The sequence below is a fragment of the Carettochelys insculpta genome, chromosome 12, assembly GCF_033958435.1.
Source record: "Carettochelys insculpta isolate YL-2023 chromosome 12, ASM3395843v1, whole genome shotgun sequence".
NCBI lineage: Eukaryota > Metazoa > Chordata > Testudines > Carettochelyidae > Carettochelys > Carettochelys insculpta.
Genome location: NC_134148.1, coordinates 9,835,374 through 9,858,492, shown reverse-complemented (window position 1 = coordinate 9,858,492; position 23,119 = coordinate 9,835,374). Strand labels below are relative to the sequence as shown.

General features: G+C 44.4%; 1 protein-coding gene across 3 annotated transcripts in view; it reads right to left on the bottom strand.

The window, feature by feature from the left end:
- DAPK2 (death associated protein kinase 2) overlaps positions 1 to 23,119 on the bottom strand; it is a 96,250-nt gene that overhangs the window by 19,021 nt on the left and 54,110 nt on the right. For all 3 annotated transcript variants that reach the window (XM_075006694.1, XM_075006693.1, XM_075006692.1), the window contains exons 3-7: positions 17,455 to 17,676; positions 10,884 to 11,022; positions 5,368 to 5,497; positions 4,302 to 4,350; positions 3,647 to 3,673 (exon numbers count right to left, since the gene is read on the bottom strand). In XM_075006694.1, the coding sequence (XP_074862795.1) occupies positions 3,647 to 3,673; positions 4,302 to 4,350; positions 5,368 to 5,497; positions 10,884 to 11,022; positions 17,455 to 17,676 (567 nt within the window). The remainder of the gene's footprint in view (positions 1 to 3,646; positions 3,674 to 4,301; positions 4,351 to 5,367; positions 5,498 to 10,883; positions 11,023 to 17,454; positions 17,677 to 23,119) is intronic.

Genomic DNA, 23,119 nt, shown 5'->3' with positions numbered 1-23,119 from the left:
CCCCTGCTCTCCCAGGGGCTTGCCACCAAAGAGGAGCTGCCACTGCCCTGCCCCCCAACCCTCTGCTCGAGCCCTGTGCCGCTTCCTGCACCCCAGCCTCCTGCCCTGTGCCCTCTCCCACATCCTAACTCCCCACCAGACTCTGCATGTGTCTTCTTGCCCTGAACCACTTGCCCACTCCAAACTCCTTGGCCCCAGCCTAAAGCCCCCCTTGCACTCCAAATGGCTTGTCTACAGCCCCACCCCTAAGCCTGCCCCTCACCCTCAACACCCACCCCCTTGCCACAACCCACAGCCTCCTCCCACATGTTGAACCTCTCGTTTTAGCTCCATCATAGAGCCTAGATAGATCCACAAAATCTAATAGCACCAGGACACCCCCCTGCCCCTGAAGAGTTAATCCAGCCCTGACACTGACCATGGATATTTTGCATTACAGATTAATAAGAGTGATTATATATGCTCAGTGAAGACACGAGAAAAATGGAGGCACCATGCACAAAAGCAGGAGGCCCCCAAATTCTTCAAAGCAAGGACCAAACTGCCACACCCACTCCCATTCTGAAATGTGCCACAGCTGCTGACCTGGGATGCTATAATTGAAGGGATTGTCTGGTGCTTTAAACCTAGCCCTCCTGCACTAGTCATTTGTTCTGTTTCCACTCTTCATTCATCCCCTTCATCCAGAAACAAGGGAGAGAGCAGGCTATGTGTGAGCAGCCAGCTCTTTGTGACCCACTGGTAGTCACAAAACAGAACTGGGAATCTCTCCTGTAACATGTTTGGCCATGTTTTTCCCTGTTCCCGAAAACCATGCTGTGGGGCTCTCAGGTTCTCTCCTCCCACCCACTGCCTCCTCCACTGACTGGATGCTGAGTGTGCTGCATCAGTCCTGCATGACCTTGAACAATTTGGATGCTCAGATGTAAAATGGGGATTGTTCTCTCTCAACTATAAATCAAAAAATGATGCTTGGAAGGCAATGCATTGGCTCCTCAGCTCTAGGAGAGTAATCATAATGTTGCTGAGAAACTGGAAGGGATCCAGGGGCAAGTGGCAAAGGCGACCAAGGGGATGGAACGCAGCCCTGTGAGCAGAGCTGAAGGAGCTGGGTATGTTTAGTTTGGAAAAGAGGTGATTAAGGGGAGACATGATAAGAGTCTTCAAATACTTGAAAGGCTGCCCTTCAAAAGACAGGGAATAGTTATTCTCTCTTCCCACAGAGGGCAACACTAGAGGTAATGAGTTAGAACTACAGCACAGCAGATCTAGATGAAATCTCATGAAAAGTACAGGAGGACAATGGAACTGCCTGGGGAGGTCGTGGAAGCTCCTTCCTTGGAAGAGGTTTTCAGAAAGAGACAGGAGAGGTGTGGACGAGAAGCTGGACATGAGTAAACAGTGTGCCATTGTAGCCAAGAAAGCTAATGGCATACTAGGTTGCATCAAGAGGAGCATTGCCAGTAGATCCAGAGAAGTGATTATTCTTCTTTATTCGGCTTTGGTGAGGCTGCATCTGGAGTACTGTGTCCAGTTCTGGGCCCCCAATTATAGGAAGGATGTGGATACACTGCAGAGGGTCCAGCGGAGGGCAACCAAAATAATTAGGGGGCTGGAGCTTATGACTTATGAAGAAAGGTTGAGGGAATTGGAACTGTTTATTCTGCTGAAGAGAAGACTGAGGGGGGACTTGGTAACAGCCTTCAACTTACTGAAGGGAGGTTGCAAAGAGGCTGGAGAGAGGCTGTTCACAGTGGTCACGGATGGCAGAACACGGAACGATGGTCTCAAGTTGTGATGGAAAGGTCCAGTTTGAACATTAGGAAAAAACTTTTTCACAAGGAGGGTGGTGAAGCATTGGAATGGTCTGCCCAGGGAAGTAGTGGAGTCTCCATCCCTGGAGGTGTTTATGTCTCACCTCGACAAAGTCCTCGCAGGGCTGATCTGATGGGTTTGGTCCTGCTTAGAGCAGGGGGCTGGACTCAATGGCTTTTTTAGGTCTCTTGCAGCTCTATTGTTCTATGATTCTATGATTCTGTCATTGATGGGCTTTAGCAAAGGTGGAAGTGAGCTGGTGTGCCACAGGTAAGAAAGTGGCCAGCTGTGGGGCAGGGTGTGAAGCTAGTCTCCTTAGCTCATCCTTTTGCCCTCCTGTCACAGAGCTAAGGCCACAAACAAAGCCCCTAGATGAATGGAGATGGCAGCCCAGGCCCTGGTGTGTGGGGCGGGCATAACACCCCAGGAGTGCAGGGGCAAGCAGCCAGGACCCTGGTTGTGTGGCAGCAAAGCTTGGGAGGCACCAGAGACAGGCTTGTGGGGCCAGCAGCAGACTCCTGAGTGCTTAGGGCTGGCTGCCAGGACCCCAGGTGCTAGATCAGGAGCCCAGGGTGCAGTGCCACGCCCTGTATCCTCGTTCCCTTTCCATGCCTCTGGGTGCTGCAGCCACAGCTCCCATTTGGCTGGAAACAGGAGCAGTGCAAGTGCTTGAGCCCTCCAATCCACATGCTACCCTGCATGTACTCACCCCAATCCTGTGCTCTGACTCCTGCACCCCAACTTGCACCTCCAGCCCACTGCATGCACCCCCCTCTACTTCACATGAACATTTCTTACAGGTATTGTCCTATGGCAGACCCCCTTGTACCCTGCCTTGAGCCCCTCCCCCCACTCTACTCCACATGAAAATTTCTTATTGTCCTATGGCAGACCCATGCCCAGGGGGCTTGGGGGTTGGGATGTCACTGTACCTGTAAGAAATCTAAGTTATTATCGCCCTTGGTTTTATACACATGACATCCTGCATCTTGTCAATGAGTTAGACTAGATGACTCTAGCAGCCCCTTCTAACCCTGTGGGCCTATGTCTCCATCAAGAGGCTGGCCTCAATGATGACAACATCTTCCCACTTAGAACTAAATTCCCTCAGCACCCATGGTAGGGGCGTGTGCCCTTTACTCTACCACAGGGGCTAACGGACTTCACAGCATCCAAGCTAGGTCGCCAGCTTAAGGCTCTTCTATAGTGGGCAGGATCTAAGGTCAGCGAACAATTCAAAATGCTTTCAGTGTGGCCTGTCGGGGAGTGCGTTTCTGCTCTAGGTGCTTTGCCTCTTAGAAAGACATTCCTCTTTTAAGACTCACTTTGTTGGGACCAATGCCACAAAGCTCACAGATGCAAAATTCCCAATGAGACTGTTGCCCGGGTAACCTCCCAGCATCTCACCCACTGAGACCATCCAGGAGAACACCAGGGTCACAGAGGCTGAGATTTAAGTGGGATTTTCAGGAGCGCCTGGTGTTGACTTAATTCTCTTCCCACTGAGACAATGGTCATTTGACATCAATGGCACCAGAGTTCAGGCAACACTTGGTGAACACTTTTAAAGTCCTACCCCACGAAATAGAAGAGATACAGATGGTTCTGGTGTTACTTAGGGGCATTTGCTGGTCACTGGTCCTACTATCTCTCTTTTAGTTTCACTCAATCTTCTTTGCTTTCTCTATTTTGCATTACTTGTTCATCATTTCATTGCATTCTTCCTCCTGTGTAACTCCTTCCCTAAGGGACTGCTGAGAAGAGCTGTTTACACTAGCTTGCTACAACTTTTCCAGCTATTCCATACAAGTGGATCAAATTTTGTACTTACAGTATGTAGGTGATGACTCCTATGCTCCTAGAAAACAACAGAGCAATTGATTGTAGGCTTTACACACATGTATGGCATTAGTCATTTATGACTGCTAGCCTGGCAGACAAAAACCTATATAAAAGTCAATGCTTCATAAAAAGGAGCATGACTTTTGGCTCTATGCTCAGGTGACATGGGTATCCGGGGTTTCTTTATACAGATCTAGTCATGTTGGGTTCATGGTAACAAACTAGCTATGTATATGTACATGTGCACATGAGAAGCCTGGAGGCATATCTGCAAGGATGTTTTAGTCACTATGGCCATTTTGGACTGATTCATCAGCAAAGCAACTTAGTCTCAAAGCTTGCTCTACTCACAGAACAAACAAAGTTATCACAAAGCACCAATGGGACAATGCATCTTTCAAGAGTATCTCTCCAAAAGGTGACAGCTAATGGCAAACTGTTCACTACTTTTTATATAATTACGTTATATAATTAAATTTTTAAATAACCACAAATCTTCTACAAACAGCAAATAAAAATGAAAGGTGTGAAAGACTAGGTGTTTATTGTATGCCGGCATATGTAGAGAACGAGATTTATACAAAATGCCCTAACCACTCAGCAATATAGCCCCTTGGAAGAAAAAGTTAATGCCAAGAACTTACCACATATCTGCAGCTAGCCCAAGTGGTTCATAGTTCACTATTTCTGGAGCTGTAACAAGTATTTATTTAAACATCAGCAACAGATTAATTATACAACTGTGTGTATATGTGGTGGTGGGAATGTAAGGTGCTGAACAGGGAGAGCTAATTGAGAGTCAATGGAGAGGGGAAACAGATAAAAGAGTAAAGGACAGGAAGATAGTACAATGCACTACAGGACTAGTTATTACTTCAGTTACAAATTACTTCATGGAACAGGGCTCACAGAATCTCTAAGTAGGTGGATCAAAGCATTTTCCCCTTAGTTATTTCAGAATGGCAATGAACTGATGCCATTAATCCATGGTTTGAACTTATAATTGGCCAGCCAGGGAATGTGCTAGCACAATTTGCCCCAGGTTTATTTCTAGCCAACACACCATTCATTATTATTAGTGTCAGCTGTTATTGGAGCATCTGTAGAAGAAACATTTTCTGGATGAAAAATATCCATGCGGAAAACTGAACAAAATGCACCAAAATTGCAAAGGGGTGTTTAGAACAAGTGCGGTAGGGATCAGTGTTTCTTTAACAACTTTATTTGTTCTCTGGTAGGGGAAGTAAATTAAACTGACTAGACTTCTGACTGGGAGAAGTAAAAACCAGTAAGGAGCAAGATAAATGAGATTATGGAGTCTCAACATGACCATCAGCCTGGAGTAATGAAAGGAAAGGAGCTAGAGGCCAACGCAGATTCAGCAGGAGGGAATTAAACTGCAGCAACACCAACAGAAACCCACATTACTGCTACTTTACAAATGCAGAGAGGCTGTGACTTGCCACAGGGACAGTAAGTCACAGAGCTGGGAATAATGCTCAGTTGTGTCTAAATTTCATCTCTTTCTTTATTTCTCTAGCCCACTAATTTGACAGCAACCTGATCTCTTCAGTTCAACAATTACTACAGCAGGCACCCGGGGGCTGCTCCTCTGAGAAGATTCAAGCAAGCCCCGTTGACAAACTCAGGAAGGACTCTCATCTTCTCCAGGGGAAAGCTGCAATACAAAGGAACTGCCTGAACACTCACCTACAAATTCAGGTGTCCCAAAAATATTCTTAAATTCAACTCCATCTTCTATTTTATGGGCTAGGCCAAAGTCAATGACTTTTATATGTGGAATAGGAATATTCTTGTCTAGAAGCATAATGTTTTCAGGCTAGAAATAACGAAAGAAAGATTAGTTACATCGCTTGTTGGGAAACTAACAGGTCAAGTAGTTTCCTTTGAGTCACCTTTGGATGAATGTTCATGTTAGAAATATTGTAGAATACAGAAAGCCACACACCTACTCCTCACAGTGCAGACCTCCTTGTTGTAATAAACTGCATTTCTTTATCAAAACAAAAAGCAGTCAAGTAGCACTTTAAAGACTAACAAAATAATTTATTAGGTGATGAGCTTTCATGGGACAGACCCACTTCTTCAGATGTACTGTGACAATCACTGTTGAATCAGAACTAAAGAGCAGCAAAACTAACACACCACAGTGACTGAAGCCGTCCACTTACAAGCAACAATTCACTGTCTTTATTACCTTTACTCTTCTCTCTCACAAAAGCTTCAGCATATCCTGGTTCCTAACGAGTCACCTTCCTTGTTCTAATTCTAGGCCACTTTCTTTCTCTGCCTGCCTGTGTTTATTTTGTTAATTCTGGTTGTTATGAGAGGATGAAGATAAAATACCACTACTGTCCAGGGAAATGATGAGACATCAGAGTTGTACACATAACTGTAAATAATTGCTTGGTTCATCTAGACATGTCAGAAGTTTTTAAGTGCCAGCTTGACATAGTCCTGGCTGGGATGATTTAGTTGGGGTTGATCCTGCTTCAGGCAGGAGGCTGGACTAAATTAGCTCCTGAGGTCCCTTCCAGCCCTAGGATTCTATGAGTCTATGTTTACAAGGTATGTTATGAGATTGACAGGCTGAGCAGGGTGGTACAACAGAGAAGACAAGCTTAACATGGCTTTGTCCCTTCCTCACAAGAGAATACTTCACTGCCTAGATGCTATGCTACTATATAAGACTCAAGAAGACTAAGGATTTGCCCCAGTTACAGCCAGTGGGGGCCTCCCTGATGAGCAGCTAGCTGATCCAGTGCAAACCCATAGTGCAGAAAGAAAAGGCTAACATGAAACTGAGCTGAGCTGCACCAGTGCAAATCATGGTGCATGAAGACTTTGCCTATGCTAGGAGTTGCCCTGATGCAACATCACTGCCAAGGTTTGGCTTGGTTGTACAAACCTCACAGGCTGCTGATGTTTAATTTTGGTCTCAAGAGGCAGATGCCTCAGGAGAATGATTCTCCAGGAATTTTGACCACAACTGACTCCACTCAGGAAAGAATCTACTCAGTTTAAGATACAAGTTGGCATCACAACAACAGGGTAGGTTTGGATCCTGGAATGAGGATCCAAATGGTCCTGAAGATGGAAGGAGCTAGAATGGAAGATTCTGGCCCACGTCTCATAACAAGCTATTCTAAGAACACATGAAACATCTCTGATTGTAATGCAACCAAAACTACCAGGCCAAACCTCATAGACCTGTCAAAAGAAAACCGTTATCAGTCCTTAAGCAGCAAGTTCAACTCCACACTCGGCGCTGTATCTATAGATGATTCTTCCATTAATTTTCTTAGCCTGCATCATTCCTCCCTTATCTTAACAGGTTTTAGAGCAATGCAGCCGGCACAATTCAGCTCTGATGAAGAGCTCCAATGCTATCCCATTTTCTTTCTTAAAACACAGCCTGAGTGCAAATCAGAGAGTTTGAGTCCCTGCTGACAACTGCCTGACCATTACAAAGCTGGCTGTCATGTGCAAGGAGCTATTGCAAACAAACACACTCACTTTGCATTGGACTTGCAGACAAGCTATATGAATAATTTAGTTTTACAGCCATTAGACTAAGATGATTTAAGCTCCAGGCTAACTATGCTTGTTTTCTTCTGAAAATTCACTGCATATAGCTGACAGCAGTGTATGCTGCTGACGTGTGATCCAGGCCCATTTAGAACAGACTCTTACTAGAGGTAGTACAGCATGAAAAAATAAGTTATTCAACAGCCATCTCTATTCATCGTTTCTGCATCTTGGTGAAGATCCTCAGCTGATGTAAATAGGTATAGGTGTGTTGCAGTCAATGGTGCCATCCAAGGGAGCTGATCCCTAGTCTTCTCAGGCTTGCTTCTGGATTTGAACAAGTGACAAGGTGCAGACCACATGAGCTGGAGAACAGACTTCAGGTTGAACCTCTCTAATCTGGCACCCTTGGGACCTGACTGGAGCCAGATGAGAGAATTTGCTGGACCACAGGAGCTCAATATTGTCTAACAGCATTACCAACACTTCCACTGCTTACTGGGCTCTTAGAACACATTGGCTGTGTCTATATTAGCACCCCCCTTTTGAAAGGGGGATGTTAATGAGACACTTCAGGATATGCTAACGAGGCACTGCAATGAATATGCAGTGCCTCATTAGCATAATGGCAGATGCAGCACTCAGGTAAGGTGGTGGAAGGAGAAAGGGGGTGGACCAGGAAGGAGGAAAGGTCTGTAAAGGAGAGCCCTGCATGAGGGAAGACTTGCTGGAGCTACAGGAAGAGATACCAGGGAAAGAGTCTGGGGAAGTGGCCCAGGGAAGAAGCTGTTGCCCTTTTGGCTGAGGCACACAGCCCCTCCAGCAGCAGCTGCCCAGGGTCCCTGGGCTGGAACCTGGATAGAGTGGGAGGGGACCCGGTTCCCCCCAGACTGCCTCACACTCCCCCAGACAGCTCGGAAGGAGCAGGCAGAGCCTCAGTGCCCATGTGGGGAGTCCTCCATTTATGACTGTGCCGATGATGAGCATGGCTCAGTAGGCTGTGCCCACCCCGGGGGACCCCTGGAGGCAGAGCAAAAGGGAGCACAGTGAGCCTCTGAGGCATTACCTTAACCACGCCAAAGCACAGGACCCACAAGAAATTGCTCAGAACTTTGTCATAGTGCTCTATTCACAATATAATTAACATTTCCATTTGTCACGTTCTTCACCCAGGACCTACTCCTCCTGATGGCTGCAAAACATCCCCCAATGAGTCCTGCTATCCCACTGATTTAAGCACAATATTAGCAGAGGCCTGGCAGTATGGTTACTATTGAAATAGCATGAAATGCATCAGGACAGTGGCTGGTTTTATTGCATGTTGTTGTACAATGCCAACCATACCATCAATACGTGCAAAGAATCAGCAAGAAACATTCTTTGCTTTGCAGACATGTCATTAAGGCTATATTTTTGCCCCAAGAGCTTACATTTAGATGGAGAATGGGTAAATGGAAGGGTGTAAATGGGTATAGCAAGAAGAGTGATTGACCAGTCATGTTTAGCAAGTGTTGCTTTAGTTTGGGGGCTGGAATCAATGTCCTCCTGGGGTTCCTTCCAGACATAGGATCCTCTGATTCCACAGCTGTGATATATTCATTTAAGCCTCATCGCCCTGGGGGAGTGCCAAGCTCTATGGGCTACAAAATGTTTTAATGGTAAATTCCCTCCCTCCTTAGAAGAACTGTCCATCTCCAGCTGTTCAATGGCTTTGAGTTTTTTGTTTGTTTTGTTCCAGCAACCTTTGCTTGGGCAGATACTTCCACAGTCAACTCTTTCAAGGCCACTAACAACCAACCAACCAACCTTTTCCCAAACACTTTTCTTCCAACTTCGTTTCCATTATAGGTTTCCCAGCCTTCCTTTTATTTACTGCAAGATTGAACAGACTGATAAGAGTGATAAGATAATTATGACTTTCCATTTCCCTAGTTGGATCAATGCTCAACACTGCAGAAGCTCTAAAAATAGTCCTGTTAAAAGCCAGATGAGTGATATCTTGAATCCTGCTTTAAATCACTTGTCAGTGATTTACTTATTGTATTTATGAAATGGTGTCTGTTTAGTCCCACATGTACATTTCTTTTTGCTGTTTCCAGCATCATCACTGCTCACTGAATTTTACTGAAAAGGGACAAACGGATTTCAGCAGTTGGAACTCACCAGGAGAAAATTTTCACTTCTATTCCCATAATTATATTCCTTAACTGAATATTCCCATATTTTTAAAATGCACAGTGTAAGCCTTTCTTCTTAGACTATGACTTGAAGGTAACCCCAAAATACTCACACGTAACAAACAAACATGGATTACGTCTGATGAAGTGCATTTTATTGTTGGGATATATGCAATTGTAGCATGAAAAAATATATTTAAGAGAACTTGGGCATACATTTGTCCATGTAAAACTCATCATTGCAGTCACAAAACATCATACAATTGTAGATATTTTGATGAATAGCAAGTGAGCTTCTGAAATCCTCCCCTTTTTTCTTAAACTCCCTCATATCTCTTCAAACTCTGTCTTTCCTGATTTCACCATATAATAAGTAGATTAGCAATTTTTCAGCACGTGCTATGATACTTTTATGCCTGACTTGTAAGCCAGTAGTTTTAAAGTGGGAGGTATCTTGGATGGATGTGTGCCTGACAAATACTGTATCCCTTTCAGGTGTCTGAGACTGGAAAAGTTGAGAGGTACTGAACCAATCTACCTCTTCTTTGCTGGTTAAACGTATGTTGCCGTAGATGTTTGAACTCTGATATTTGTTCCTCGTTCTTTATAGAATTCTAGACACAATCACTTTCGTAGTCCATGTTAGGTTTGGTAAAGGAAAGAACTGCACAAGACTGCAAGCAGCCAACAAATACACACCATGCACACACTGTAATATGAACCAGACTGAGTGGGTCGCTACACAGAAAATGCTTGCCGGTAGTAGAAATACGGGTTAGAGTCTACTATTTACAAGGTAAATATACTGACGGTTATTAACATTTAAAAGTTCACTTAAACTAATTTACTATGAGGGCATTAATGTTTCCAAAAGAAAATTACTGACAAAAGGATTTGTGATGGTTACTAGGTTGAGCTATCCAGAGCAGGTACTATTCAGCTTCATGTATTTCTAGAGAAGAATTCACAATGTTTTGGGTGACTGTCACGTAAAGAACACATAACTGTAGCGTTAATGAAAATATCTGACCACAGAAAATGATGACTTCTTTGGATTTCTCATTCTCACCACTACAAAGAAATACAATACGAAAACTTCCTGTCGGGATGGTTAATCACTGGAATAAATTGCCCAGGGAGACTGTAGAATCTCCTTCACTGGAGAAGTTTTTAACAGCAGGTTAGACACACACCTATCAGGAATGGTCCAGGTAATGCTTTTTCCTGTCATGAGGGCAGGAGACTAGACTAGATGACCTTTCAAGGTTCCTTCCAGTCCTATAAATCTAAGATTCTAAGACCTTGGAATGTACCATTTCTGTTTACAACCACCTGTCAGATCCATCCAGCAGGTAGCAATCAGCCTCAGTTCAAGAAGCTAAGCATTCCCACTCTTCTACCATATCTATTATCTAGCATATTTCATGTACCACCACATGTAATATTGCACATAGATTAGAGAATATAATAATTTCTTTTAACTAGATCTATGGTTTTTACCTTTAAATCAAAATGAGCAATTTTCTTGGCATGGAGGTAGTTAACACCATCTAAAATCTCCTTAATGAATCTGGTGGCTTCCTCCTCACTCAGAGTCTCTTTCTGTGCCAGGAAGTCAAAAAGTTCTCCTCCAGACACTCTGTAAGACATACAGGAAAGCCTGGGGTTAGCTTCAGCAGGAGAAGGCACACACATATCAATACAGTTTAAATAGCAAATAAACAGCATATCACCCACTCAGAACAAGTCCCTATGAAGTGTCATCTGGATTCTAGTCCCAGCTCCCCCAACAGACTTCTTCTGGAATACTGAACAACTCACGACTTCTTTCTGCCATGGCTTCTCCTGCTGGGGATAATAACCCTGACCTCCCAGGGACAGCCAGGCTTCATTAAAGCACTTCGAGTCACACCTTAAGGGTCCTATAGAGATGCACAGCAGTGTTAATATATAAACACATATGTATGCACATACCAACACACTATAGCACTGTTAACAACAGTGACTTTTTTATTGTCTTCTGTCATAGTGATGGAGAAAACAGAATTCATATCATTGTCCTGATGAAACACCTTAGCTTTCATTGTCAGTAACACAGCGCAGTGAGATCTGCCAACACAATCTACTTCCTTTCGCCGGGCATGCATAAAGGATGTAGCAGTGCTCTTGTGAGAATGTTTGTTTGACACATTACTGGCAGAGAAACCTTTATTTTGTGCCAGATTTTAAATAAGCAAATTAACTAATCCTGGAAGGTACCTTAACTGTTTCCCCAAAACAAGGAAATGTTAAAATAAAATAAAATAAAATAAAATAATAACCGTTATGATATTTACACCAGACAAGACTTCTGTCATTTTTGTTTTCTCATATTATAAGCCCTGGGATTGTTTTCCATACTGCAACACAACAGAAGATCCAGATAATGACTTAGCCAACATCTCTAGTGCTATTGTTTTACCAGGCTGATATTTATCCTATGATCTTCCTCCTTCATCTCATCATCTGTACCCAGCACAAACACTGAGAGCCTTCGGGCCCACCTGATCCTGTCATTACTCACTCAGGAACTCCTACTGAGGACTCAGCACTGAGCAAAGACTGCAGGAGCCAGCCGTTACTATGGAAAATAAGGCACTGGTATCACTGACAGACAACAAACCATCAACAGAACTACAGGCTGGAGGGGTTAGATGCTTGAAGCTAAGTAGAGCTGGAGCAGCAGAACAGAAGTAGCTTGATTGCAATACGTTTTTTATAGCTGTTTATGTTTAGCAGCAGGGTCCTATGCAATCACCTGCCTGAGCTCAGGCTCTTATGCAATATGCTTTGTAATGTGTCTCCTATTCTGCATTCTTCCAAATGAGTAAGAGATCTACTGGGCACAGCTACGAAAACTGCTTCAGCAAGTCAAGTGCAAACTAGAACTCTGTTAAAGCGCTGTCAAAATACACATCGGAGAACTGGGTGTGAGCTTATCCCTCGCCTGTGCCAAATTGTGGGCCATGCAGTGTACCCAAAGCCAATGAGTTACAAGTGTTAACTGGCACTAAGCAGGGATGATTATTTCACAGCTTCATTGCGGTAAGAATCATAAGCTGTAGGAGGAAGGACTTGCAGCATTTTGATTGGGCAGGAGTTACTCAATACTTTTGCTTTTATGAATAAATGGCTGGCAAACAAAAATGAGCTTTACATGACCTAGGAGCTGATGGAGCTATTGTCTCAAGAGCTGCGTTTGCTCCTCCTTCCTACTAGACTTAGTCTTCTGGACACACTGTCTTTTCTCATTTGATCTTCCATTCTTCTCTTAGGTGATGCTTAACAAACACACCATGCCAGGTTGGTTCTAGGACAATTCTCCTTTTTAATTGAACTTTCAGCAGCAGGGGAACACTGGCAAGAGGTAGCAGATGTTAGGGTCTTGTACTACATCAGTTTAGAGGTGCCTGAAGTAGGTCTGTGTAGATCATGGGAGGAGAAGGCAGTGCCAGATATTTTTGGGGAGAAATGTATTTGTTTACAAAGTGTAAACAAGTTCCATTTCCTTGAACAGAGCCAAACTGCACACAGGCAAATGGCCTCTTGCTGGCACCATTGCTCTGCCAGAAGGAAGCAGCTGTTTTAGGCCACTGTCATGACCCCTTCTGGAATGTTACAGTTTGAGCACACACTCGTCCTCTGGGCTTTTCTCCCGTGAAACCTGCTAGCTCATAGCCACTCACTGACAATGTCTTGGACTGGAAAAGTGAGCATGGGACTCAGTCCATCTTAGAATAACACACGTTGATAAGGAATGGATGCTGACTGAATGTGGGCAGAACGATGGTCACTGTGCTGCACTGCTCTGGGCTGAAATGACACCAGAGTGCTTACTGCTGGCTTGGTGTGGAAAGGTGCCCTATCGTGGAGGCCAGAGTAAGGCAGGCCTCGCCAGAAAACTTATGAGGAAGATTAAAGAGTATCTCTGAGGGAGCTTTAGAGAGATGTGCAGGGAGGATTCCTGTTCTGTCCCAGACATGTTACAAGTTGTTCTGGGGAGCCTGGCTGTGCAGATACAGCACACAGCCTGGATCACACCCGACTGGCTTAACCCACTTGTAGCATGATTAAAAATGAGAACTCACCAGAAGTGCCCCATCAGGGTCCAGAGGCAAAATGTCCTGGGACAAGGGGGATAGGATCTGAAGTTAAAAAATGGTCCTGGCTGTTGGTGAGATCTTCTCAATTCACCTGCTGACCATTCTCCTCCTCCTGTTCCTCATCCACCATGTCTTCCCTGCTTTTGCCAGAGGCTGCCTAAGGAATCTCTTCAGAGGTATCCACGAATTGTATGGGGACAGTGGTTGGGTCCCCCTTAGAATCCATGTAGCTGCTCACAGAAGCGGTGAGTTTGCAATGATGACTGAACGTCAGTTTGTGTCCTTTGTCTTCTGGTATGTCTGCCTGAGCTCTTTTATTTTTATGTGGCACTGCTGGGCATCCCTGGTGTACCCTTTGTTCATCATGCTCTGTGAGACTTTGGCATAGATGTCTGTGTTTCTTCTGCTGTTTCATAGGTCTGCCAGCACAACTTCATCCCCACCACAGCAATAAGGTCCTGGATCTCCTGCACACTCCTTGCTGGAACTCACCTGTGATCCTGGGAATTCATGGTCAGATGTGCTGCTGAGATGTGTTGCCTGCTCCATGCACCACATTGGTCAACGGGATATGAAATTCAGAAAGTGCTGGCCAAAGAGGTCATTGGGGCACTGAGACACCGTCACAATTTCATGGCGTGCTGTCTGCACTACCCTAAAGTCAACCATGCAAGGGCAAATTTGGCCTTACTCCTTGTGAAAAGCAGGATTACCAAAACTAACCTTAAAAGCCCTTAAACTCAGTGGAATGGACCCTACAGTGTGGACTGATTGCTGAGAAAAATTGATCTAAGGCAGCTAAGTTCAACTTCATGTCCTAGCGTAGAACAGGCTTCAGATCTCTCCCCATCTACCATTCCATCTCCAGCCACTGGGGATTTTGCTACAGGCGATAGCCAATAGACTCTTTGTAATGCCTTTTGATCCCTACCTTGGCTCTCCTCTTCAGTGGGTCCTTTTTCTTCTCTTACTTTATTTCTTATCTTTCCTATACTTCTCCTTTTTCCTTTTGCCCAGTAGGAGTCTGGCTTAGCTGGCCAAGACTGCATAATTTACAACATTACTGCAAGCCTGTAACCAAAAAGGCAGCTAAAACCAATACCCTAAGCAGTTCAATACCAATACAAGTTTGCCAGGACTCAAAGTGCATAATAAGGCTGGGTGCTGTGCCTGTGTATCTCCATCAACAAGTGTGGATATGAGAGTTAACACCAGAGGAAGAAGCTGCACTTTCTGTCTGTGTTGCTCTTTTCTCTCCCACTTCTTTATTTTTTGTGTTTGTCTTGTTTGACTTCTACGAAACTGGACCGGACTTTAACAGCAGCAACTCCAGCCTGTATCAGTTACCTTTTTCACACACCGTTTTTAAATGAATCATTCAAAAGACCACTCTTATATAAAACCCACAATTTTAATTACTGCAACGAAGGGTCCTGTGGCACCTTATAGACTAACAGAAAAGTTTTGAGCATGAGCTTTCGTGAGCCCAGACTCACTTCATCAGATGCACTTTTATTTCATCAGTGAGTCTGTGCTCACGAAAGCTCATGCTCAAAACTTTTCTGTTAGTCTATAAGGTGCCACAGGACCCTTCGTTGCTGTTACAGATCCAGACTAACATGGCTACCCCTCCGAATTTTAATTACTGTAGTACAAAACCTTGCTTCCAAACTCTTCCTCTCCTTTCTATCCACCCTCCTCTCCTTTCACCCTCCTGTTGAAGAGTGCCCGTAAGCAGACAATATTCTCTTTCTTCCAGACACTGGAACGAATGAGTTTCTCTTTCACTTTTGACTATCTGATGAACTAGTTTTAAGAAAATGCTCCACCAAAATGAGTATCTTACTCTCATATAAAACCCTTTGCTGCACGAAAGCCTTTGGGAACATATTTTGACAAAACATAGTGAAATTTCAAACATATCTTCTTATGAAAATCACACAAAATAAATTAGTGTTCCCTTTTTCTAAAAGCAATGAAGTTTGATATGAATATACGCAACAACTGTGACATTATTTTCAAATAATATCTTTTTTCAGTGAGTTTAAATATGCCGTAATCTAGAACAAATACTTTATGAACTCTTAAGAGTATATTTAAAATGTAAAATCAGCTTAGAAATATTGATTAAGAAAATATAAAACAGTGAAGGGCTGAATCAAATATTCCATAATATTTAATGATCTATTCAGCAGAACAGATGACTTGTCCTTACTTCTAAGTTTTTGCAAATAAATCTCTGACAAACTTCAGAGTATATCACAAAACCTGCAACTGACACTTTCTAGTCCCAAATGTAATGTTTTAATTAAGCACCTTCTGCAGATCCAGTCTTTGCAGTCTGACATGCAATGGAAAATGCTCTATTTTCTGTATGTAGTACCCAGAAGCACTGAGACCTCATATGGGGTATGTGAAGTTTCTGCTCTACAGCTTCAGATGAGACCCAGCCACCCTCTAGCTCATGTGGTAGAGTGCAAGGCTTTAGACCCTATGGTTGCAGGGTCTATCCCTGGGAGTGGCTAAATGTTAGCCAGTACCTGCATTAGTCTATTTGGGCCCCTTTATTTCATCTAAATTAACATGACAGCTCCCTGCTTTAGACTGACTCATTGGTTTCTTACAACCTTTGAGATAAATTGTTAGACATGTTTGAGAAATCTTTGAAGAAGTCATCTAATTAAAAAGCCAGATAAAGCCAATGACACAAAGCAGAAGGTGCTCTCAGGCACTACAACTTGCTCAACCTACCCAAATTACTTGGCACTGGGATATAAAAAGTGTACCCACGGTGCACTGCTGACAGGCTGGTGTTATATTACAGGTTGAACCTCAGAACCTGACCAGTGCCGAACGAGAGAATTTGCCGGATGATGAGAGGTCAGTATTGTCTTGCACATTACCAACACTTCCACTGCTTACTGGGGTCTTAGAAGGCATTTAGGGGTAATTCAGAGCTAAATAACACAGAACACTCAGAGATAGAACTCCGTGCTGTAAACAAACTTTGTGGGACCACAGGAAAGTTGGACACACCCATGATAAGTGGTTGTCCAGAAAACTAAAATTATGGCTTATTATGGATGTTGCAGGACCAGAGGCTGCCGGATTAGAGAGGTTCAACCTGTACTACTGTGTAACATCTCAAGAAGGCATAGGCTAACAGGTTTGGAGCACATTGCAAACGAGCCTACATTTCTGCTTGTCTCCTTAATGACTGTGACAGGTTTGGAACACGAGCCTTCCTCCGGGCTTCAGCTTCCAACATATCCACAGATTCCTCCCTCCTTCCCCACCCTTATCTCTCCAGCCAAGTCAGGATTTTGTCTATAATTGGATTCACTGGCTCACCCATTCTAAACTGCACTGCACATGTGAAAACAGCTGGTGCTAGGGAATTGAGAAGTTCCAGATCTCTAGGGCTCATGGTACTAGCTGTAAACTAGAGGGTTTTTTGTCAAATAAGAAGAACATGGGCCTCGTAAAAAGGAAGGAGCCTCAAGGAGATGCAGCCCATCTGATGGGTGGATGAGCAGAGGATGTTTTTGAACGAGGAAGATAGAAGGGAAGAGGAACTAAGAAAACCAGGCCCTGGTCAGAGATACTCGCACTTCCTAAAGGTACATGTTAGGCCAGCAGTGAATATACATTAGGTAAATGATGTGTCTACAAACCAACAGGATTCCTTGGTTTGGCAAGAACGCCCCCTGAGGACTATAAGGCACATCTGTTTCTGGAGCGTGGGCTGATTTATTAAGGGGAAACTGTTTACTGGTGAGCACAATCTACTTTCCTACCTAGCTCTGCTGTGGTTTCTCGAGCCTGATGGCCCAGCAGTTTCATTTTAAGAACACCACTGTGCTCCTGAGCCCTTTCCTTTTCCTATTTGCCTCTTCCTAGAACAGAAGAGAGGAAATTCCAATACTCACAGTTCAAGGATAAGGACCACATCTGTCCTGTTCTCATAGACTTCATGCAGCTTGATGATGTTGGCATGCAGGATCTGATGTAGAATGTTCACCTCCCTCTCGATTTCCTCTCGTCTCACCCCCCGGCGGCTGACCCGGCTCTGACGCTTCTTAATAAATTTGGCAGCATACTCCACACCAGTGCTTTTCTCTCGACATTTCTTCACTATCGCAAACTGGCCACTGCAAGGACAATGTTGTAACAGCATTATAATAAAAGCTTTTACAACTCCTGTGGGCAATATGATGGAGCTCCCAGAATTAGCTTGCACAGCCAGGGTGTGAACCTGCAAGCCCTTTAGTGAATAACCCTTATTCTTACTCTTATACTTGTGATTTTCGGGGTCAAGTTCATGAACTGCATGCTGTGCATTCACAATGCTTTAATGTAATGTTTTAGATCAAGCAAAAGTTAATCTGTCTGAATAGAATGGTGACTCCTATGCAACCCTCGAAGTCTTTTTTTTTTCCAAATGATCAAGGCCCAAGAACTTAAACCCTCAAAAACTAGAACATTTAAAGTATCTCCAAACTGCCCTTCATTTGCTAAGTGAAGTTCAGCCACTGACATACACAAAATACAGACTGCAGCCTGGAGGGGGAGATATTACCTACTGCACATACTTCAGTCAGGCCTGTGGGTGTCATTTTTAGAAGAAGGCACAAAGAGCACATCAGGCTGCACAATTGGAGAGTTAGCGGTTAATGCCCAGTTTCCCCGTACAAATGCAGGGTTGTGTTTGGAACATTCTGGTTCATTCACACAGCAGCACTTGGATGAAAATCTGGTGATCAATGTTATTTGGAACTGTAGATTTCTTAAGTTTAGTTTTAACAAAGGAGGAAGTTTCACAAATAATTAGCAGGACAATGAGATAATTCATTGCATCAAACTGGCAAGCAATTGTTTGAAGTCGTAAGCAGGCTTTTCCTGACAGCAGCTGCTAGATGGAGAAACCCCAATTTCAATATTTTCTCCCATCTCATAAAAAGGAAACACGTTGCGATCAGATCACTAATATAGAGTATAGTATCCTACATGTTACGTTATGGGAGCCCCTTGAAATGAGACATTTCCTTTAACAGAAAAGTACAGGGGGATTCCACATTAAGTCATTATAACTCCCTTCCTTGGTTAGCTCCCCCAAGACACGTTGTTAGATCACAGAGCAGTTGCTGTAAGTGCGCACCGCCGCTAGTTGTTCCATTTTGCTTCTCTTTATGAGAAGTTCTCCTAACTGAACAAAGAAAGCCCACATCCAAAACAGGAATACTGAGCAAAGTGGAGTGGTTATTCATGTGACTCTGTGCACTTCCTTTGGGTTCTAATAATTTATTCTGGACAAGGAAACCAATGGTGTGAATGTGAGAGAATGCGACTGTGTACATATCTGTCTGCTTAGTGTAACAAGGCCAGGCCAGCAGCGCATGACAGGAAGGGGGAAAGGCAGCTCAGGATGCAGCCCAGGTTAGGGGAAGAAGAGAAACAGCTGATCAAGCACCCAGGTAAAATCAGCAGGGAGGGACAGCAATTAATCAATGAGCGCCAGCTTAGCTCAGAGGCAGTGTGCTGGCAGGGCTTTTAAAAAGCAATCCCAGCCTGTGGGAGGCAGAGTGAGAGAGGAGGTGGAAGAGAGGGAGAGAGTAAGAGCAAAGAGCGGGCAATAACACAGACAAGGAGATGGGCAACATTTGAAAAGGATGTGGGGTGTGCAGTAGCTCTAAGTAGGAGTGCCTGGACTCCCTTTCTCTGGCAAGCCTGAAAGCCCAGACCATGGCTAAGGGGGAAGAACTGCTCAACCAGCCCAGACAGACAGAGGTGGGTATAGGCTATGTCCCTGCCAGAGAGAGAGGCACAAGCCCCTGGCAAGAGGAGGTGGGAAGGGAGTAGCCTTGGACTATTTGCAGTTATTCTATGCAGGCCATGTACATGAACCACATATATTTACTCAAATGGCTTAGACAGAGAAACATGTAAGAAGGATAGTTTTATGGTTAAGCCAATAGGGGAACTCAGGAAATCCAAGTTAAATTCTTGGCTCTACCACAGACTTTCCATATAACCCTAGTCAGACAACTTAACTTTTCTATGCCTCAGTTTCCCTTTCAGTAAAAAGAGAATTATACTTATTTTCTTATCCCAGTCTTGCTATTTAATTGTGTGCACGTAGGGCTGAAATTCTCTCAATGGAGTCCTCTTTTTAACACAAAAATGGGGTCTTGATCTCAACTGGTTGCTACCATAACACACATAGGCCATGTCTACACTAGCCAAAAACTTCAAAATGGCCATACAAATGGCCATTTCAAAGTTTACTAATGAAGCGCTGAAATACATATTCAGTGCCTCATTAGCATGCGGGCGGCCGCGGCACTTCAAAATTGACGCGGCTCATCCAGACAGGGCTCCTTTTCAAAAGGACCCCGCCTACTTCAAAGTCCCCTTATTCCCATCTGCTCATAGGAATAAGGGAACTTTGAAGTAGGCGGGGTCCTTTCGAAAAGGAGCCCCGTCCGGACGAGCCGCACGGCGGCGAGCCGCATCAATTTCAAAGTGCCGTGGCCGCCCGCATGCTAATGAGGCACTGAATATGTATTTCAGCGCTTCATTAGTAAATTTTGAAATGGCCATTTGCATGGCTATTTCAAAGTTTTTGGCTATTGTAGATGTAGCCATACTGTTAATAATCTATATGGATTTCCAGGGGTGTCACACCAAATCACTGAATGTCTTTTGAAGCAATGCAAAGCAATGGAAACAGCTAGAAGCATGGCTGGGAGCTTTATGTTCACCCTATCACCAGTGTCAATCATAGAATCATAGAACAATAGAGCTGCAAGAGACCTAAAAAAGCCATCAAGTCCAGCCCCCTGCCTTAGGCAGGACCAAACCCATCAGATCAGCCCAGCCAGGACTTTGTCAAGGCGAGACTTAAACACCTCCAGGGATGGAGACTCCACTACTTCCCAGGGCAGACCATTCCAATGCTTCACCACCCTCTTAGTGAAAAAGTTTTTCCTAATGTTCAACCTGAACCTTCCCAACTGCAACTTGAGACCATTTTTCCGTGTTCTGGCATCCATGACCACTGTGAACAGACTCTCTCCAGCCTCTTTGCTACCTCCCTTCAGTAAGTTGAAGGCTGTTATCAAGTCCGCCCTCAGTCTTCTCTTCTGCAGACTAAACAGTCCCAATTCCCTCAACCTTTCTTCATAAGTCATATGCTCCAGCCCCCTAATTATTTTGGTTGCCCTCCGCTGGACCCTCTGCAGTGTATCCACATCCTTCCTATAATTGGGGGCCCAGAATTGGACACAGTACTCCAGATGCGGCCTCAGAAAAGCCGAATAAAGAGAAATAATCACTTCTCTGGCTCTAATATGCCATAAGCCTTCTTGGCTACAACGGCACACTGTTGACTCATGTCCATCTTCTTGTCCATTACAACTCCCAGGTCCTTTTCTGCAGAACTACTACTGAGCCAGTCAGATCCCAGCCTGTAACAACACTTGGGATTCTTCCGGCCCAAGTGCAGGACTCTGCACTTGTCCTTAATGAACCTCATCACATTTCTTACAGCCCAGTCTTCCAATTTGTCTAAGTCACTCTGGACCCTATCCCTCCCCTCCAGCGTATCTACCTCTCTCCCTAGCTTAGTGTCATCTGCAAACTTGCTGAGGGTGCAATCCAGGTCATTGATAAATATGTTGAACAGAACAGGACCCAGAACTGAACCTTGGGGCACTTCACTAGAAACCGACTGCCATCCCAATATCAAGCCATTGATCACTGCCTGCTGGGCCCAACCTTCTAGCCAGCTTTCTATCCATCCAATCCACACTCCCTTAACTTGCTGACAAGAATATTGTGGGAGACCGTACCCAAAGCTTTGCTAAAGTCAAGATAAATCACATCCATTGATTTTCCCCTATCCACAGAGCCAGTTATCTCATCATAGAAACTAATCAGATTGGTCAGGCATGACTTGCCCTTTATGAATCCATGCTGACTATTCCTGATGACTTTCCCCTACTCCAAGTGCCTCAAAATGACTTCCTTGAGGAGCCCCTCCATGATTTTTCCAGGGACTGATGTAAGATGGAATGGCTTATAGTTCCCTGGATCATCCTTCTTCCCATTCTTAAAGATGAGCACTACATTTGCCTTTTTCCAGTCATCTGGGATCTCTCCTGATCTCCACGACTTTTCAAAGATGATGGCCAAGGGCTCATCAACAGCATATGCCAACTCCCTCAGAACCCTCAGATGAATTAGGTCCGGGCCCATGGATTTATGTAAGTTTAGCTTTTTTAGATAGCTCCTAACCTGTTCTTTCCCCACCACAGGCTGTCCACCTTCATCCCACAGTGCATCACTTATTGCATTAGTCTGGGAGCTGTCCTTGTCCGTGAAGACAGAGGCAAAGAAAGCATTAAGTACTTCGGCTTTCCCTACACCATCTGTCAGTGGGTTACCTCCCTCATCCAATAGGGGCCCCACGTCCTCTCCAATTACATTCTTCTTGCTAACATGCTTGTAGAAACTTTTCTTGTTATTCTTCACATTCCTCGTGAGTCACAATTCCAATTGCGCTTTCAGCTTCCTGATAACTGCCCTACATTCTTGAGCTATACGTTTATATCCCTCCCTAGACATCTGTCCAAGTTTCCACTTTTTGTAAGCTCCCTTTTTGTGCTTAAGTTTTCCAAGGATTTCCCCAGTAAGCCAGTCTGGTCTCCTACCATATTTACTTGTCTTGCTGTGCGTTAGGATGGTTTCTTTCTGTGCCTTCAATAGGGCTTCCTAAAAATACCACCAGTTTTCCTGGGCTCCTTTTCCCTTCATGGTAGCATCCCAGGGGATTCTGCCCATCAGGTTCCTGAAGGAGCCAAAGTCTGTTTTTCTGAAGTTCAAGGGGTGTAATTTACTGCTCTCTTTCCTTCCTTTGGTCAGGCTCCTGAAGTCTACCATCTTATGATCACTGCTTCCCAGGTTGTCACCCGCAACTTGAGACCATTTTTCCATGTCCATTTTTCCGTCTCTACCGTCCCTATTAGTTCCTCCCTGTTTGTAAGCAGCAGGTCGAGCTGCACACGACCTTTGGTCGGGTCCTTCAGCACTTGGACCAAGAAGTGATCCCCAACATTCTTCAGAAACTTCCTGGACTGCTTGTGTACCGCCGTATTGGTCTCCCAACAGATGTCAGGGTAATTAAAGTTCCCCTGCGATCCGGAAACTTCTCTCAGTTGTCCAAAAAAAGCCTCATCATCCTGATTTGGCGGTCGGTAGCAGACACCAACCACTACATCCCCAGTGCTGCCTACACCACTAAGCTTGACCCAGAGATTCTCAACAGGCTTTTCTCCGTCTATGTACTGGGGTTCCAAGCAATCATAGTGCTGTCTTTCTTACAGTGCAACTCCTCCTCCTTTTCTTCCTTGCCTGTTCTTCCTGAACAGTTTATACCCTTTCATGACAGTGCTACAGTCATGTGAGTCATCCCACCAAGTCTCTGTTATCCCAATCAAGTCATAGTTCTTGGACTGGGCCAGGGCTTCTAATTCCTCCTGCTTGTTATCCAGTCTTCTGGCATTGGTGTACAAAGACCTTAGATAACCAGTCAAT